Below are 20097 nucleotides of genomic sequence, written 5' to 3' on the forward strand. Positions count from 1 at the left end.
GCACCACTTTATAGGTGGAGAGAGTTACAGCTCTAACTGGAAAAGGTGGAAAGACACTGGGGGGCTTCTTCAGTAGAGAGAGGCCGGATCAATGCAAGGTTGAAGTACATAGCTTCTTCACATACTCTTTATAAACTAAGATGGGTAAAGAGCTTACAAATCTAGGCAAAGTTCATAGCTGACAAATCACTGATCTTCACCTTTGAGCTTACAAATCACTGATCTTCACCTTTGAGATTTCCTTTCTTTTCGGGGGGTTACTACACATGCAGCATTCAAAGGAATTTACCAAATCGCTCTCTCAAACATCTGTCTACACTAAATGCAAACATTTCGGGTTATTATAACACTTGTGTTAATTATGGATTCATGGACAATGGTAAAGAGATGACGACAAATAGCAAGGCATCGCTGTAAATGACACCAATACTCCATAACTTAGGTTGCTTGGGTTGGAAGTTTGAGATTAATGGAACAAGATTTCAAGCTGCGTCTTGATCAGGTGCTAATAAGAGTTATGAATCTTGGAAGAGAGATCATTGCAAGGGCAGAGAGATTGCTGCCTGTGTGGCCAAGACTTTGTAAGAGGTAAAGGCCGAGCAAGTCCTCAGCAAAGCAGAAGGCCAGCTGCAGCCCTTGTGATTGCATTCCAAACCCGCTACTTCAACATTCCAATGGATCGAAAAATCGAAATGAATTCTCATGTGGGCCTCAAATTCCACTTATTCTCTTTGGGCAACTGATTAATCTTCGGCCTCTGACACAGATATGCTAAGTTTTTCAGTGTTTCTCATCTATACTCTCAACATTAAATGGAAAGACAAAATGACATATATAAGCTAAGTAGAATTTGTATGTCAACTTATGCAGCATTCTCGACTTTGCAATATGGAGCTCCGATTCCAATTCAAAGATGAGATGCGCTTTGAAAAGTAATTACCTCATTTTCCAGAGACTCTTCATGGAGTTGTGGACTCGCACACGTCAAGATGGACTTGATTGGCTCTAGACTGGCGAACCGAGATGAGGAAGATCTTAATTCCTTCACAGCATCAGCACACCTAGCCTGAAGCAACATTTGTTCCCTGTCGGCGAAGTTGTCCAGCTCTCGCAATGTGTGTACAATATCGTTATCTACAAGAAGCCTTCTCCCTGATCGCTTTCCACTCTGTAAGCAAAGGTTTGGCACGTATTTAGGATCCAACTCTGCTTTTCACATATAGCTTATAGTCAACGAGCAACATTAATCATTCTTGAAGTAAGAGTGCGGGAAATGATAGCTTATCGTATACAGTATCCTACCCCTTTTAGCATGTGTTCTACAGACAGCACTGCACTGAATCCCCTTCTATGCTTGGTATTCCCCAGCATTTCAGAACTCCGTTCGATGCTAGTGACACTTGAGCAGCTGCTGCTTGCAGTCTCACAAACTCGAATCTGCAAAACAAGTTATATGAGACCATATCCATTGCATGTGCAAAAACATGGAATTCACAAGATCTCAAGCAAAACTAAGATTTGTTAACCGGCATTGGTCCTTGCTCTTGGCAAGCTGTTGGAATGTTTCGTCCTCTTCTGCTGTGTCTTAAATGCTCCAAGAATCCATTGGTCACTGGTGAGGGTTCCATTGACAAACAACTGCTACTGCTGTGTGAAGCTTCCCTATCATGAAACTGTTCAGTTCCTTAATAGCAGACCAAAATCATGTCAAAAAATCCATCAAGACATAGCAAAATTTATTGGAAGAAGAGTTTGAGAAGCATGGTAACATTAGCAGTTCAAATTACATGGGAAGAGACTTTCTCTGATGATGCCTCTTTTAGCGCCTTCATCTACAGCCAGTCAAACATAAGTTCTTTAGCAAGGGTGTACAACTTGGAACTCTACACTGAAGTAGACAATCAAAAAGCCACAATAGCTTTGCTTGGATGAGTCCATATTGAACCCCTTACCTGTGTAAGTTCTTCAGTCAAAGAGCTCAACTGCTCACTCAGGGAGGTGATTTGTGCTTGCAACGCCGGAAGTGCCACCCGTGAATATGCCAGCTCCTTCTCTTGCTTTAGACAAGCCTCTCGGAGATCGGCCACCTCTCTCAATGTTGCTGGAAATGCAGCCTTGAGTGTCTTGATCTCATCATCTTGCTTCACACAAAGCTCTTTCAGCATCAATCCTGCTGTTTGAAGCCTTTCAACCTGATACCCCCACCCCCAGAAACAAAGAGAAGCTCAATATCTACAGAAAGCTAGAGACAATCGAAAATAATGCTCTGGTTCAAATTATTTACACACTTCATGGGTTTGGGATTCTACACACTCTTAAAGAAGAAGCCAGTAAGAATGTTTAGGTTGATGTGAGAAACCATGGTAGCTCAAGTGTTCAGGAAAGGTTTGCCTCAGCTTAGCCTTGAGCCGGTTGAAAATCATGATTAGCTAGTTGCAAACCAAGGTAAAGGGAAGAAAAACCGGTTTAAGTACACAAGAAAAAATCCTACAAATTTAGAAAACTGTACTAGTGTTTCCGGTTTGCATCTTGGCAAGGAGGAAACCCAGGTCTAAGAAAGACACTCCTGAACATTGGGTAGCTCTTTAGAAAAGTTTTATTAAAAAAATTGTCACGGGTAGATGCGGTGTTGTAAGTCTCTGGGACTTGGCCACTATGCAGCCAATAGACAATGATTCAAATATAAATGCAGAAGCAGGGACCCAGAGAATCAATGTGTAAATGTGATTAGACAAGTCCTCAAACACACAGCTAGTAATTTAATCTTTGCAAGAAACCATTGCAACAATCAACCTTTCCATTCATGCATACATCAAAGATTATGCAGCCATGTGAAGAAATCTCTCTCTCTCTCTCTCTCTCTCTCTCTCTCTCTCTCTCTCTCTCTCTCTCTCTCTCGTGTGAGGCCATGGCCCATAAGAATCTGTATGCTAACTTAAAGCACTTGTAAATTTCCCTCATTTGAAATCTGCCGAAGGCCACAATAACTAGGAGTTTTAGTATCTGTTGCCTACACCATGAGTTGCAACGCCACATAAATCCGGTCCTCAACTGTTGTCATATTCTCTACACTCTCTCTCTCTTGTAAAAGTATTGTTCATGCTTAGTTAATTAAGTGTTATGATAGAGTTGCTACTACCAATTAAGTTCACCCTCTATGCTCTCAAAATTTCTCACTCTAATTCTCTTAGTTCCGCTATTCTCTAAGTTCATAGGCCATTCCCATTACAGGCACTATTGTCGGCTGTACTTTCTCTCTGTAATCATATTCGTTGTAATCTTAATCTGTAATCCCAATCATGGCATGTATTTCAGTTATACTTACTTCTCGTCCAGTCTTCTGAATCTAGTTTCTAGTAGGATTTTTCCTTATGCACGCAACATCCAGCAATTGAGACATGAAGAACAAGCACCCAGAGGGGCTTTGGGAGGCAAGACCTAGTAAAAGTTCTTTTTGTTTGATAAAGCAAACGACACAGCACCGATGAGTCCAGCTGCGTGACCCCATACATAATCGTTTTGACACCATGCTGTATGAATATACAGGTAATCCTGAAAGAACAAAGTGGTTGTACCTCATCGTCTTTGTGATTAAGAAGAGCCTCTAGTTGCTGCCATTCCAGCGTGGTCCGATTCTTGCAATCACTGGACAGAGCTTCCAAAGCGTGGCGCGTCTGCCTGTGTACTGTCTCGTTGCTTTCCAAGCGCAATGTTTGGTATAACCCTATCTCTGTGAGGTTTTCTATTGCAGAGCTGGAAGTCTTGCCTCCATCAATAGCATTTTGTAGGTGGCGAGGGGCAAGGGCAGAAGGAGGAGATCTCATAATTGTAGTCTTCTGGTCACCTTCCGTTGATTGAAGGCGCCTCTTGTTGACATGCATGCTCGGTAAAGACACAGGGGTCGCATGCAAGAGTCTCTTTGACAATCCAATGGCAGGAGCACGTTGCCTATGGGACGCAGCCACCATTGAAGCAAGAGAGTCCTTTCTGGATGCAGGTTGCATTACCGGTCTGCAGGACACAGAAAAAGCTGGCTTCAATGGCATCGAGAGTGAGTCCTTTCTTGATGCAGATTGCATAACAGGCCTGCACGACACAGAAAGAGAGGGCTTTAACGGCAGCAAACTGGTGGCTGCAGTTGTTTTCATTGTCTTGAGAGATGGGGTTCTGCTCTGGCAAGAGGTCTTTTTTTTGCATGTGAGAGGGGACGTGACCGCAGCATAGCTGTCACTTAGGCTTCGAACAAGCTTCTTCACAGAGCGGCCCCTAGTTTTCTTTGCCTCCAATTCGGGCTCCTTCTTGGTGCGCCTGCTACCATAGCCTGCAGGCGAATGCACATTCCTCAGCACGTGTCGGTTGGGCATCTGAACAAATGTGCGTTCAATTGCGGATTTGCAGTAAATTCATGAGGCTACTTATATTTTGATGCATACGGATGCAAAATCTGCACAGCAGAACGAGCGATGGAAGCAAGAAGCTGTGCATTCAGCTTGCAGGGAGTTGGGAAAGGAGAGCTATGGATGCAGGAAGTGAGCTCAAGCAGAAAAAGAGAAGGAGAATGGAGAGGATCCGCAAGAGCTGTGGCGAATGCAGGAGATGCAAGTGTGTGTGTGTGTGTGTGTGTGTGTGTGTGTGTGTGTGATGATGATGATGGAGAAGGTAGTAGCGGCTTCTGTACAGCCTTGTCTTGCCTTTTGTCTCGCTCACGCACCTCTCGAAAAGCTTTTGAATCTTCCGCGAGCAGCACTTGTACAACTTGAAAAGGGACCCGTAAAATTTTGCTGATTAGAAAAGCAATTTCAAATTAGGGGCAGGCGGGAAGGGGAAGGCCTTGCAATTACTTTATAATTTCTGTATCCAACAGAGAACATTTAAAGGTTTTGAATTTTTACAATTGCCTGCAACTTGTGCCTTCCAGGTTCTTTCAAAGCTGGAGAATTTAATCATAGCATACAAGAGGACGTACCCTTAGGGGAACCCTACAAGGCCACCCTCCACACTAAATCACACCGGCAGCTTCAAAAGGGCTCTATGGCTCGGGGGATCTGGCCCCGTGCACATTTGTGTTGTAAATTCGGAACGAAAAATAAACTCGGATTAGTCCACACCACGTGGCTTAAACCCACAACCTTCCCGTAGCAAATCATGTGCTCTAACCACTACGCCTCATGCTTTCATTGAAATATATAGAGGAATTGAGTGTGTCATATCGTAAAACTAGTACGATCAGCGGTCTCTCTCTCTCTCTCTCTCTCTCTCTCTCTCTCTCTCTCTCTCTCTCTCTCTCAAAGGCTCCCCCTTCCTCCATATTATGTTAGTTTAGAAGCATTGAGGTTTGTAGATTCAGGGCGTGTGAATTCGAGCCACCTCTGCACCGCCAAAATCCTACGGTTCATGATCGATGCACCTCGCCTTTTTCCCCCACCATTGATCCCATTTCAAGCTGCCCATGTGATATAGTGATCACGCATGCCCTCGCCATGATTTGGCATGAGAGGATATGGTCCGACTTACAAAACTTTCGCATGGAGGGCACAGCAAAGCTTCTCTACGCCCATCAGTTTTCTCTCATCCGACTCTCACTGACCTAAAAAACCTGCACACTCTTCTCTTCCTCTCAAAAAATCTATACTACTAGCTCGCGCGCCCCGCCTACCGGCGGGCCTCGCTCGCTCTTACCACCTCACTCTGTATGTGTTTGTGTGTGTGTGCATCTTTATACATTTCTCCATGACACACACACGATTTCTGTCTTTGGCCCCTTTAAACTACTCCTGGTAAATTTAACCCCTTTTGCAGAGAGAGAGAGAGAGAGAGAGAGAGAGAGAGAGAGAGAGATAGATAGATTACATAAAAGCACATGACTAAAGAGACATATTTTTATTTTTTTTTAAACAGTTTATATTATTGCCAAAAAGGCTTAGGAATATATCTGCATAGCACTCTAAGTCGTGCTATTTCAACAGGATCAAGATATTGCGTTGGAGCTCTACAAACTTCTCTTAAATCTATTTTTTGAACCCAGCTCAAGTAAATCTTGTAATGATGAATCAACCCAAGCTCTTGCTTTAAGAGCATGAGCCTAATGCTGGGAAAGAAATAGGGATCAAGCAACTTGATGTAAATCGTGTCCAACTCTTCATCTACATATGACCCCCAAACAGTGTAGTTTTTCTCAATCACTTCCCATGCCCATTGCCATCCCCGTTCAGTAGGTAACAAATTTTCTTCAAAGGTATCAACAATAAAATTTTTTACACTTGGAAAAATATTCACAATTTCGTGGGCCATTTAATTGGCTGCAAGAAAAGAAGACAACATTAGTACTCAAAGCTTAAAATGAGAGAGAGAGAGAGAGAGAGAGAGAGAGAGAGAGAGAGAGAGAGATGATCAACATGGCCACTTAAACATTTTAAAAAAGTATAAACGCAATACGAACACTTCAATTACTAATTGTCATGCCAAAAAGTGTCAAGAGGTTCATTAGGTCAAAGTCTTTACAACAACCTCAAATTTTTTGTTTACAACGACTCATATTCTACTCTATAATTGGACAGATGAGGATCACTCCAATATACCGCATTGATAAACTTCACAATTAGTTTCAAAATTTTAAACTCTTCATCCGAACTGTAAGATTTGTGATTGTGATATATCTTTAGCAACTGAATATCACAACCACAAACATTGATATAATAAATATCAACCATATGTAGTTCTTGTAGGACTCTCATCAATTTTATTTCGCTCAATATTTGTGACACTTTGCATAGTGTAATGCTTAACCGTCCACAATTTCCATACCACCCATCAGCATATGAATACACCCAATGATGCCACCAAAACCATGTACCATATCCTTGACAAATATACTCTTGCTTAACTTTCAAATATATATTCATCCTTATATGTATTGGGAGAATAGCCAATACATCATGACCCATGTTAACCTACATTAGCAATTCGCGAATCTCTCTCTCTCTCTCTCTCTCTCTCTCTCTCTCTCACACACACACACACACACACACACACACACACACATTAACCTATGTAGTAGATAAAAATCCACTTGATTAAGCCAACGGTAACTAAAAAAATATGGTACTTAGAATGCATAAACAATGGATCAAAGTGTTCGATCATCTAGAGAAGTTGATCCTACGACACACTCTACTTGGAACTCTCAAGATCCAAGGTCCGACACGTCGAACACTGCGACCGAGGCGTCGAGGTGATTTACCCAAAGAATAGATTCTAAACATCCATTCATTCACTTTATAGGGACCGTATGAAAAGTTGCAATTGAAAGGGTGTTGCATACCTAACTCTCGTACAGTGATTTGCATATCATCTATATCAAACTCTATGTGATAATAACCTACAATACTTCTAAAATATCGTGCTTCATATAATGCCAAGACAGTATGTCTGCAATAATATTGAAGCCTGCAACGAAAATAACAACCAACCATTCATACATAAAAAGTAACAATACATTTAACGTCATATGGATTCAAGTTCAAGCTATACGCACCGAAGGATCTCAAAATCCTCAACAATACGAACAATATCCTCAGCATGTGCAGGACCCCTCCACAATGGAGGATCTAGAAAAAAAATGTTACATGTGTAAACATACCAAATAAAGGCCAAAAAGTTCTCATTCATGGTAAAAGTAAGTAACAAAGATAAGATTTTACATTTACATACCTCTAACATAAGTAGGTACATCATTGAGGGTGTACGAAACCATGATGTGTCGTGCCATTCTTTATCTGCTCTAACAACACAGATTTGGAAGTTTAAGAGGAACAAATATGAAATAGAATAAAGAAGACTTTGACGATCATGTCGTAGAGAATCATGTCCTTCTTTCTTTTGTTTTAGTGAAGGATTTGAGAGAGAGAGAGAGAGAGAGAGAGAGAGAGGGGGGGAATGAAAGCAATTCAAAAGACTTTGAAATTTCACAACTTCACAAAGAGACAATACAAAATAGTTATTCAAAGTGTAGCCTTCGAGAGACCACATTAGGGATTCTATAAGTCCAAGGACCTATGTTGTATACATTTTGCAAGATACGGGGTGGTGTCTCAACTTGAGTAAATATCCTCAATCGATATGGTGTAGTGCGGTCTCCAGCAACCCCCACCTGTTGTGCATTGACTGGCCTCTCGTCACTCACAAACCAAATATTAACTTGAATTTGACGATGCTCGTGGTTTGAAGAAAAATCAACATGGTAATATCCAAGAACTTCCATGGACATATCTCTACCTAAGTATAGCATTTCATAAACACCTACGATGATAAAACCTCGATGGAAGTGATCTCTGCAAAGACATCCATGAATTATGTAGAGCAATAAAAGCTTAAAACTACAAATATACCATATATAAAAACTCTTACAATATAATATGAGTTTGATCAAATAAGATCACCAAAAACAAAGCAGAAACTCTTCCCCTCCATTGCGGTGGATCTTCAACAGATTAAGTCAATGTATAAGCCAATCTTCTCAAGAAAATAATAGGTCACGTTAATAAACTAATTTAAAAAAGAAGATAAATACCTCGAATGAATTCAGTGATGTGACCCACTACATAGGAAGCACTGCGTCGAGGGTCCATCTGTGGGAAATACTTTGATCTAAGAGATATGAATAAAATTTAACATCAAGTGTGTCTGACTTTAAGTGAGAACCACAATGTCAATTTGAACTTATTGTTATGAGCTCGCTAGTTGTAATACTTCCTTGAATACAATGTTTGGAGTGTAGTAACACTCCGCTTTAGTGTTTTCAATATTGACAACAATCCTTATAGAAGCTGCACTTCGTACACGTGACATTGCAACATACAACTGTCCATGAGAGAAGATCGATGACTCAAGATATAGACCAAGAATTCCAAGTGTTTGCCCTTGTGCTTTGTTGATAGTCATCCCAAAAGCAAGCCTGATTGGAAATTGACGACGCTTCATTTGAAATGGAAGCCCCTGATGGCTTCCAATAATAAAGTCAATCCTTGGAAGAAAAACTCTCTCTCCAATATTTGATCCTGTAACTATATCTACCTCAATTACCTTATGATGAAATTGCTTGCATATCAATCTAGTTCCGTTGCATAATCCACGTCTTTGATCCAAATTGCGCAGCAACATGATAGGAGCATTTTCTTTCAAGACTAAAGCATGAGGTGGAAAACCACCACCAAGAGTAAGGCTATTGAGATATTCAATTGTGTACAAATGTGTGTTTTCCTCTGACATACAAATTGAATCTGCACTCAAATACTCTTTGCAATCTCCATGCATTCTTTGCAATGCATAGTCATTAATTAAATCCACCTCTTTATTCCGTGGAGCAAGTATTGCTCGATCTCTGAAAAAAGTTGCATGATCTTGCAAATGACACAAATCTCCATATATAAAGCTTAGAAAATCTGCCAAACTATTTCCTGGAAGCATCATGTGACAAGGTATTTTGACTCTGTCTAAGTCTCCTCCATCATCCATAACCCCATTGCCAATACTAAGCACCCAACGGGAAAAACTTTGTTGAAGTGAATTTGAACCGCAATCAACTATACGCATATTTTTGGTAAGCCTCAGTATCTTCGTGTATTTCCATATGTGAGAATGACACAACGAAGAATTTACAATGTCTGTACGACTACCTTTTGGTACAACAGGTAGTATTTGTCGAAAGTCACCTCCAAGCAAAATGACTTTTCCACCAAACAAAGTATCTCGCTGCATAATGTCTCTTAAAGTTCTATCCACTGCTTCAAACGCATAGCGATGTGTCATGGGAGCTTCATCCCATATAAGTAAAACTGCGTTCCTTAGAAGTTCTGCAAGTTGACTATTTACCTTTATATTGCAAGTTGATTCAGAGTGAAGCTCCAAAGGTATCTTAAACCTAGAATGAGCAGTTCTTCCATTACTCAAAAGCAAAGCTGCAATACCCGAGGATGCACATGCAAGAGCAACTCTACAACTTCCTCGCACTCGTGAAAGAAGTGCATTATATAAGTAAGTTTTTCATGAGCCACCAGGACCATCTAGGAAAAATACCGTCCTTGAATGTGTGTCAACAGCTTGTGGCACTTGGTGATACGCATCTCGCTGATCCTCATTTAAGGAAGTTTCCATACAATCTGCTATACTACACTGTTCATCAACATTGAACATTGTTTCTTCAGCCATAGCACCATTTTCACTTAAGGATACCAATGTTGAGTCTATTGCAGGCAACATATAATCGTAAAGCCTCTTGCCATGTTGTTGCAAAAAGCATTCTATATGAAGCAAAGCTTGATTTTTTGCCACATCAAATCGCACACTTGCATCTGAAATACGCATCCTTAGGGCATAAACATAGTCCTCACAAAATTCAGTACAAAACTTGTCCCATAGAGCAGTCGGATGAAGTGGCTCACAAAAGACTAATATGATTGCAAACAGTTGTCTCAACTGCATTCCATTTTGAAAAAAAGTTGCCTCTTGGAGGCAAATTGACCATTCTCCATCATCTTGCAATAATCCTCTAGCTATACATGCCTCCTTGTATGTATCATAGATGTGACCATCATACATACGCAAGTCTTCAAAACACTTACATCCCTTGCAAATATTGAGAAGCATTCGTAGGTAATACACCTCACCAGCAGTAGGGACAATATTATACATTCTTCCAATAGAAACACCCTGTGTCGTAGAGACCATGCCTTTCGACTTTTATTCCATACCCAACCATTTGGAAAGTCAGTATATGTGAATCTATTTGCTTCAGGATAATTTTGATTTGCAATAAACCATTCTGTCAAGGTAGTTTTTCTATTTTGCTCATTATCTAGCGAATGTGATACATCATCACCATCTTGAAATGTAACCATATTCTGCAATGGAAGGTGTACTTGCAATCGTTGAATAGCTGGCCTTTCACTATGCATGTCGAAGCCAAATATTCTCCACATAGCCTCAGATGCAAAAACATAACGTGCATTGAGATAACTCTTGATCTCATCAGTAGCTCCTTCACCATCTTGAAGGACAACAGTGGCTCGATCATGTCCCTTGTAGACATACTTATAAAGATATTTCATGGCAGTGACAATAGAGCAAATCTCCACATTAATATGGGCTTGGTATCTTAGTGATAAGAGAGGGTTGTAAGGAACAACCCAACGATTATCTAAATTGTAATTTTTAGACGTAACAAACCTTCCATCATCTCTTCTCATATACACAGGATTTCCACTTTCGTTTACATTTGTAGACGTAGAAAATATTCGTGGAAACTTGAGTCTACACTTACCATCAACCATACATGGAGAACGTGGGTTCAAAGGACCACATGGCCCATGAACATTACAATGACTCACTACATCAAATAATTCTGGAAACACATTCTTGTCAGGGAGCTCTGCACAAACCAACTTGTCATAGTGTAATGTATCTGTGGGTTTATATTCGGATGCAAGTATCAACAATATATGTGCATGAGGAAGACCTCTTGTCTGAAACTCAATCACTGAAACATGTCCAATCACCTCCCCAAATACAGCTTTCTTGATAAGTAAATGCATCATATCTTGGAACTTTTGATAAAACACTCGTACAGTCAGATCAGGACGATCAACGAAACTTTGTCCAGGTAGTAATGCATCATCTATTTCCTTCCATCGTGGATTACATGTGAATGTGATGAAGAGATCCGGTTTTCCCCTACTACGAACAATTTCCATTTCATTTTGAAATAGTTGGCACATATATCTTGGACCTCCAACAAAAGATGAAGGCAAAACAATTCTACGGCCAACATTTTGACCTTCAGCCCTCTCTAAGCCATCTCTAGCCTCAACCATGTCAACCAATCCTTGGTACACTTCACCACGAAGTGTTTTTTTGTTATTTCGCATCCACAAAAGCCGTGACTCCTCTAGAGTACTATAAGCATCCACGACATACTGTTTTAATAGCCTACCTCCTCATAGAAGACACTCCACAGTATCATCTCTTACTTGTAAGCGAAAGACATAATATTGCTTTTGACTCAATTTTTTTCCATCGGTAGTCTATAAATAAAGATGCCACCCATCCTCTCCACTTGGAAATAATAAAACATACAATAAGGACATGTAAGCTCGATGCATGCTGGAGATTCTTTTCAAACCCCCTGTGTCGAAAATTTAGTACAATGTCGCGATAGCCAATATTTCTATCATCCCCTTGTCCTGGCATAATTGCAGCAACTTCAGAACCCCTTGGAGCAAGATATTGCCAACCATCACGACGATGCTCCGCAATAACCATCCTCATATTGGGTACCATAGCATTTTCAGACAAAGAAGCAGCAGATCGTAGAGCATTTTCATAAGGATTTACTCTATGCATCATCACTTGTAAACACTCTAGAATACTATGATCTAAATTTGAAACATGATGCAATCTGTTGCTCAACTCATGTTTGGTATCAAAAAAATATAATTGTGCAAAGCGTGGGACTTCATTTTGTCCTTCGACTGGCGCTAAATAACCAATGCTATGATAGACAGAGTCGTGAACCTTAAAAGTGTATACACCTCTCCCACCATAATTAATAGTCTCATCGATATGGGCACCAAGAGACACAAATGCCAATGCATTATTATATCCTCGAATGTTTTGTAAGAACTGTCTAGTTCTTGTTGTGGTTGAGCTCATCAAATCTTTCAATTCATTTGGTGGCTCATTCAAAGGAAGTAATTGGACTTTTCCATCAGAGCAGCAATATTTACCCACAAATGTTTGGATAGTCTTTCCTTCGTCCTTCCAGGCCTTTGCTCCACATTTGGAGCAAACATAATCTAAGCTTCCTAAATTGTGCAACACACACTTTTTGGATAGAACCGGTGCCATAGACTTGTGATGTAAAAGGAGAGACGTTGGATATTCAAAGAGGATGGACAAACAATGCTTTTCTACTTTAGAATAGTTTCCCTCTACTAAGTTCATTGTTGTCCTAACATTCATGGCTTCAGAGTTTCCTTCATGTACATCATGCATGCTTTGCCTTTCATTGCACTCCAATAAAGTTCCAATAGTACTTTGTAGTGAATGCCTTGTTCTCTCTCGCGCTATTTGGAGCCTTGCCTTTCGCAAATCATCACACAGTCGACTACGTCGTGCATGACCAGGTGATAATATACGTGGTCCAGATACCATCTATGAAATCAGGTGCAAATAGATCTTATATAAATACAATATACCTAATATAATTTGGATCTATCACTAAAAGAACATTCTTATGCATAATAAAAATCAATATAAATTGGGACATCTAACTATATCCTCTGACCTAAATACATTTGACACATTGATAGTGACTCAATTAAAAAGTACAGTTTGATGAAGATACAACATAACATTACATATTTCTACCATAAGTAGGACTAAATACATTTGACACAAAAACATTACATATTTCTACCATTAGTAGGATTAGTAGGAATAGGTCATCGAGAAACTTGACGCTGCTTTGGTCGAACTAATCTAGCCAAAGCACTTAATTCATTTGAGGTAGCTCGGATATATGAAATTCTTGAACCTTGAACCTTTGTCAAAGCACCGAGCTTGTTGACGATACTTCTCAATCCTGGCATGATTTGTCGAGATTATTGTCTTGCATTCGTCCTTTTCATTCACGTTGACTCCGCGAAGCCTCTTTTCGAAGATTCTCAATAGATGCCAATATCATCTTTTGAGAATCCTCAACTTTGGAAAGTTTCTCTCTCATGTATGCCTCACCCTCTAATCTTTGCAAGTTTAATGCTTTTGTCTCTTCTTGCAATTTCCATAGTATCCCACTTTCAATCTCCAATGCAGAGCTTAAAGTTTCAACCACATCAGAGACATTGGTCTGCATTGTCTTCATCCTATTGCAAGAGGCTTCGATCTCTAGCAAGGTTTCAATAATTTGCTTCTTCGAATTCCACTCGACATTTTGAGCTGCTCTCTTTGTCGCACGCACATTTCGAATACGAAGAGATGAAAGTATCTCCCGTTCATTAGCAGGTGCACTATTCCTCCTGACATTTCGAGCTGCTCTCTTTGCTGCACGCACATTGCGAATAGTAGGAAGAGATGACAATATCTCCTCTTCACCGGCTAATGCACTTACAGCTATCACAGACGATATCAAGCCGTTGGTTGCAATAGCCAATGGAATGGCACAACTAATCTCCATTTTACTGTACACAAAAAACTACAGTGGAATTAAAAAATACATCATCTTTATTAGATCTGTAAAATGAAAAAAACAACAAGGTGATGCATGATGACAAGTGGAAAAAAAACCAAATTACTCATGAATCACTTTTGTTCAGTAGATAAAAGTTTTGCTCAATACATGCTCAACCCCATATACATTTGGAATGGGAAAAGAGAATGGGAAAAAGTGCGTTTAGCACTAGCACGTTGCATGAAAATAGGCTCCTTATGATTATCTATCTATATCAGGTCCTACAATGCTCTTTAGCGCATTAATTTTGCTATAAACTTCAGATATAGAACAACAACCTAACTCAGAATCAAGGTAGAGGGCATCTAAATATCCCATCTTTACTCGAATCTGCAAAAGGCGTAGGTTGCGAAACCATTGACTGGGATCATTCTGGATTCTGACAAACACCTGGTGAAAGGGTGTCCCATCTTGAGTCATGCAAGTGCGGTCGTAGGTTCTCCAAGCTTCTTCTATAGTAACACCCAGAAAGAAACCTCGAACAATGCTTTGAAAGAAGTCAGCTTTGTTTTTCGGAGAGTAGTGAATCATTATGTGATCCATTACTATCTCCATCGCTTCCAATCCATGACCAAAACATTTAGCAGATACCCTAGGTGCCATAAAGTTCCTAAGAAAAAAAAAGAGAGACATTGTAAGTGTAGTTGCTTTAGGACTTCATCCACAAAACTTGACTTTACAATATGTCTCTTTAAATAAGTTTGTTTCTAGGTCTGTTTCCCATCCCTCTCTCTCCCTCTCCATCTCCCTCTCTCTCTCTCTCTCTCTCTCTATCTCTCACTTTCACTCTATATCTAAAATTGATAGGGTTCGGAAGCAATACTGGATCCTTCAATCATACGTGTTTTTCTCTCTATCCAACCCTTTTTGAAATCTATAATGGTTTCATGTGATCTTCTATCCATGCGGTCACCTTTTGGTGATCAAACTATGGATTATTTTGAACAGTAATGCATATGTAAATGCATTAGGAGAGAAGCCCTCAGTTTGCATCATATGGAAAATAGATCAGTCCTTGCCTCTTTGGGACATCATCTCCTCCCACAATTATCAAACTCGGCATGATGTATAGAACAATCAGGTGTTTTATCTTATTGTTAAGAAGAAGATGTTGATTGTCCAAATTCCCTCTTGAATTTCTTACAACAGGGTACTTATAACCTTGGGATCTTTTGAAACTATTCGTATGAGAGTGACAAACTGGTTATGTTAACTATCATTGGAATAGCATAGGTAGATTTGGAGACAAAGATACCATCTTGGTTCAGTATGAAGGCTCTCTTGGGATTGCCTTTTGAGTATCATGCCTTGATTTTCAAGACTACGCAACCCCCCCCCCCCCCCCCCCCCCCCCCCCCCCCCCCCCCCCCCCCCCCCCCCCCCCCCCCCCCCCCCCCCCCCCCCCCCCCCCCCCCCCCCCCCCCCCCCCCCCCCCCCCCCCCCCCCCCCCCCCCCCCCCCCCCCCCCCCCCCCCCCCCCCCCCCCCCCCCCCCCCCCCCCCCCCCCCCCCCCCCCCCCCCCCCCCCCCCCCCCCCCCCCCCCCCCCCCCCCCCCCCCCCCCCCCCCCCCCCCCCCCCCCCCCCCCCCCCCCCCCCCCCCCCCCCCCCCCCCCCCCCCCATGCACGTGTGTATGTGTGTAAGTATCCTTCAACTCAGTTCATTTTCCAACTCTTTGTCTCTTATGTGTGTTTGTTGTGTTTTCCCCCCCCCCCCCCCCCCCCCCCCCCCCCCCCCCCCCCCTCTCTCTCTCTCTCTCTCTCTCTCTCTCTCTCTCTCTCTCGGCTTAGTTCACGCCTACCAGTTTAGAATCCCATAGTACTTTTATCTTATCATTTTATCATTTGGTAATTTCATTTTGTTACTCTGACTTTGTGTCAGATTCAACACATTGTAACCCTCTAGTGCCATAGGTCATTTTGGCCTTTTTGAAGACATTAATATAACATTTCCTTTCATTTTATTTCTCTCTAGATCAAGCATAGGAGCTATGGAGATCCAGACGGCTATGTATCTATGGGGCTACATAGCAGAGAGTACAATAGAGGATTTGAGCCATACTCTCTCGATATCTAGAGTGCAAATGAGGATGGATTCTAGTAGTAGTACTACTAATGTTCTAGTCTTTTAGCACCCACACATGGTATCAAATTCACAGTTTTGTAACAGTTTGGACTCATAGTTGATTTTGGCCTTTTGAAGATGTTAATATAACCTAATTTACCTAGACTTAGGTCAAAACTTTTACAATTTTGTAACAAATTGGTCTCATAGATCATTTTGGTCTTTTGGAAACATTAGTAGAACATTTCATGCCATACTCTCTCGATCTCGATATCTAGAGTGCAAATGAGGATGGATTCTAGTAGTAGAAGTATTTTCTAGTCTTTTAGCACCCAGACATGGTATCAGATTCACAGTTTTGTAATAGTTAGGACTCATAGTTGATTTTAGCCTTTTGAAGACGTCAATATAACATCTCATTTCATTCGACTTCGTTCTCTCTCTCTCTCTCTCTCTCTCTCTCTCTCTCTCTTCACATTTTTTGTAACAGTTTGGTCTCATAGGTTATTTTGGCCTTTTGACCTAATTGTAAAGATTAGTAGAACATTTCATTTCATTTCTTTCTCTCTATCTTCACATTTTTTGTAACAATTTGGTCTCATAGTATAGATTTCTAGCTCTATTTCCCATCACACACACACACACACACACACACACACACACACACACTTTAACTCTGTATCTAAAATTTGTAGGGTTCAGAAGCAACACTGGACCTCTCTCTCTCTCTCTCTCTCTCTCTCTCTCTCTCTCTCTCTCTCAGGAGCTACGGAGATCACAACGGCCACGATTGAGGAGCGGGGCTACATAACATCAACAAAGAGTACAACAAAGGATTCAACCCAAACTCTCTCGATAGCTAGGGTGCAAAGGAGGATAGATTTAGCACCCAGACATGGTTTCAGATTCACAGCTTTGTAACAGTTTGGACTCGTAGGTGATTTTGGCCTTTTGAAGACGTTAATATACAATCTCATTTCATTTCATTTCGTTCTCTCTATCTCTATCTTCACAATTTTTGTGACAGTCTGGTCTCATAGGTCATTTTAGCCTTTTGAAGACGTTAATATCATTTCATTTCGTTTTCTCTATGTTTTATTTTATTCGAGCCATACTCTCTCAATAGCTAGAGTGCAAATGAGGATGGATTTAGCACCCAAACATGGTATGCTATTCACATTTTTGTAACAAATTGGACTCATAGGTTATTTTGGCCTTTGAAGATGTTAATATCATTTAGTATCTTTTTCTCTATGTTATATTTTTAATAACATTAATTTAACAAAACATCTCTCTCTCTCTCTCTCTCTCTCTCTCTCTCTCTCTCTCTCTCTTTTCATCTCTCTCTCTTTGTGTGAAAACAAAACAAATCAAATAAAAAGTTAACCAAAACATTCACAATTTTTGTAACAGTTTGGTCTCATAGGTCATTTTGGCCTTTGAAAGGCATTAAGATAACATTTCATTCCATTTCATTAACCTAGGTTTTTTTTTTAGTGGCCATTTCGGGTGAATTGTCATTTCTCTCTCTCTCTCTCTCTCTCTCTCTCTCTCTCTCTCTTTGCAAATAAACAAATGAAATAAAAATTAGCCAAAACATTTACCTGGTTGACTTGATTCGCACACACCTCGACTCCACTCGTCTTGGCTTGCTCACTTGCTGCCTACAATCGAAATATAGATTAAATAGTTGATTAAATGATGCATGCAATGGGAGAGAGAGAGAGAGAGAGAGAGAGCGCCAATAGTGAGCATGGAGGGAGTGCGCGACAGAGAGCGTGAGAGAGGACCATGCATGCAACCCGGGGGGGGGGGGGAGAGAGAGAGAGAGAGAGAGAGAGAGAGAGAGAGAGAGAGAGAGAGAGAGAGCATAGTTGCGCGATAGCCGTCTCTCTCAGCCGTGCAGCAACCCGTGCGAGAGCCACAGCACAGTGCAGCAGCCCCGTGCAACAGCTCGATCCCATGCTGCAGTAGCCCCGAGATTGAGCGCAGTAGCCGTCCGCGACTCTCTCTCTCTCTCAGCCGTGCAGCAGCCCGTGCGAGAGCCACAGCACAGCTCCGTAGGCCCGTGCAGCAGCTCGAATCCTTCCTGTAGTAGCCCCGTGAGGCAGCAAGCTCGTGACAGCATCAATAGTGACCCCGGCAAGGGCTGCGGAAAGCCGGCTAGGTGCCCAGCCACGATGCCTAGCACAGATGTGCATGCCCATGCTGTAGCAGCTGCGTCACCTTGGGGCCCTTGCAGCAGCATCACCTTGCGGCCCGTGCAGCTGCGTCACCTTGAGGTAGCACTAAACAGAGGGGGATAGGCAGAGAGCCAGGCAGGCGAGGGCTGCCCTGTGCAAGCAAGGAATGCAGCTTCGTCACCTTGGGGTAGCACTAAACAGAGTGGGATAGGCGGAGAGCCAGGCAGGCGAGGGTTGCCCTGTGCAAGCAAGGAATGTGGGTGATGCTTAGGCGAGGGCTGCCCTGTGCAAGCGAGGAAGCATGGGTGAGGCAAGAAGATGGGTGAGGAGGATACCTTCCTGCCTTGCAGACGCGAAGCAGACTCTTCTTTGACCTCTCTCTCTCTCTCTCTCTCTCTCTCTCTCTCTCTCTCTCTCTCTCTCATAGTAGTGGCTTGCCGAGAATGCACAAGGCAGTCTTCTTCTTCTTCTTCTTCTTCTTCTCTCTCTCTCTCTCTGCGCAGTCTGAGCTCATGAAGCCAGTCTGAGGGGTGGGTCCTACTGTTGCAAGCCTTTTGAATTTCGGCCGTCACCACGCAGAGCCCCCACCAAGCATATTCGCCGCTCAACTTCATTGCCTGGCAGAGCGTGGAGCTGCCGTTATTGTGAGCGTGTGCTCTTTTTTGCCAGGTCTTTTTTGTCTCAAGCCTTCAGGTGGCAGTTAACGACACGTGGAGTCTCAACCCCAGCGCCATAGAATGTTAGTAGATATATACTATATATAATGCAGCTTAAAATTTTCAAGGAAGGAGAGACCCTCCATGTGTCACTCACTGCTTCACTTCAAAGCAAACCTTACAAAAGAACTTTTTCAACCCTTCAATTTACTATATATAATGCAGCTTAAAATTTTCAAGAAGGAGAGACCCTCCATGTGTCACTCACTGCTTCACTTCAAAGCAAACCTTACAAAATAACTTTTTCAACCCTTCAATTTTTAAGGGAAAATTACCAAAATACCCCTCTAATTTTAGGAAATTCCCAAAATACCCTTGTATCTATTTTGATTGGATTGTTCAAGATTTTCTAATCTTCGTTCGTTTTTGACAATTGAGATCCGTTTTTGAGTGCTCACTATGTAATTTGTCACCAATTTCCATCGCAAAAAAGGCAATTATGTCTAAAAATAATGAAGCAATCCATCTCCAAAGTCTACGTAACCAACGCAAATTGTAGTTTTAGCATCTTGTACGATAGACAATCATTCTTCTTGTGAAGACCCACAAACAATTTTACTTTCGAGAAATTTACTTTCACAAGCAGGGGTATTTTGGGAATTTTCTCAAATTAGAGGGGTATTTTGGTAATTTTCCCAATTTTTAACCTTTCAAAGCATAAAAAAAAGTTTGATTGTATTTTTACAACGCCACTTTTACTTAATTGAAGGATGGCTCAACTTTTCTTTGGGAAAGCCAATAGCCATAAAAGTTTAAAATTTAAGAAATTGTTCGTATGTACACTAGCAAAATTTTGTCCGTTTACTTCAAGGTAAACTTCAAATCTAGCTAGGATTTTTCAATTAATACACTAAAG

General features: G+C 41.4%; 2 protein-coding genes across 2 annotated transcripts; both read right to left on the reverse strand.

Moving 5' to 3' along the window:
• Window positions 1–388: 388 nt before the first annotated feature.
• LOC147453725 (structural maintenance of chromosomes protein) lies at window positions 389–4708 on the reverse strand. The gene is made up of 7 exons (XM_086515829.1): window positions 3576–4708; window positions 1953–2192; window positions 1788–1832; window positions 1527–1673; window positions 1303–1437; window positions 941–1168; window positions 389–757 (listed from the first exon to the last, which is right to left on the reverse strand). The coding sequence occupies exons 1-7, from the start codon at window positions 4362–4364 to the stop codon at window positions 701–703; spliced, it is 1641 nt and encodes a 546-aa protein (XP_086371955.1). The 5' UTR covers window positions 4365–4708; the 3' UTR covers window positions 389–700.
• Window positions 4709–7183: 2475 nt separating this feature from the next.
• Window positions 7184–12900, reverse strand: LOC147453726 (uncharacterized). Its single transcript, XM_086516963.1, has 8 exons — window positions 12130–12900; window positions 10749–11969; window positions 10053–10170; window positions 9675–9956; window positions 9270–9455; window positions 7535–7607; window positions 7322–7446; window positions 7184–7254 (listed from the first exon to the last, which is right to left on the reverse strand). The coding sequence occupies exons 1-8, from the start codon at window positions 12898–12900 to the stop codon at window positions 7184–7186; spliced, it is 2847 nt and encodes a 948-aa protein (XP_086373089.1).
• Between the last annotated feature and the right edge of the window lie 7197 nt (window positions 12901–20097).

This window comes from Adiantum capillus-veneris, chromosome 7 (genome assembly GCF_014529385.1).
Source record: "Adiantum capillus-veneris isolate H3 chromosome 7, ASM1452938v2, whole genome shotgun sequence".
Lineage (NCBI taxonomy): Eukaryota > Viridiplantae > Streptophyta > Polypodiopsida > Polypodiales > Pteridaceae > Adiantum > Adiantum capillus-veneris.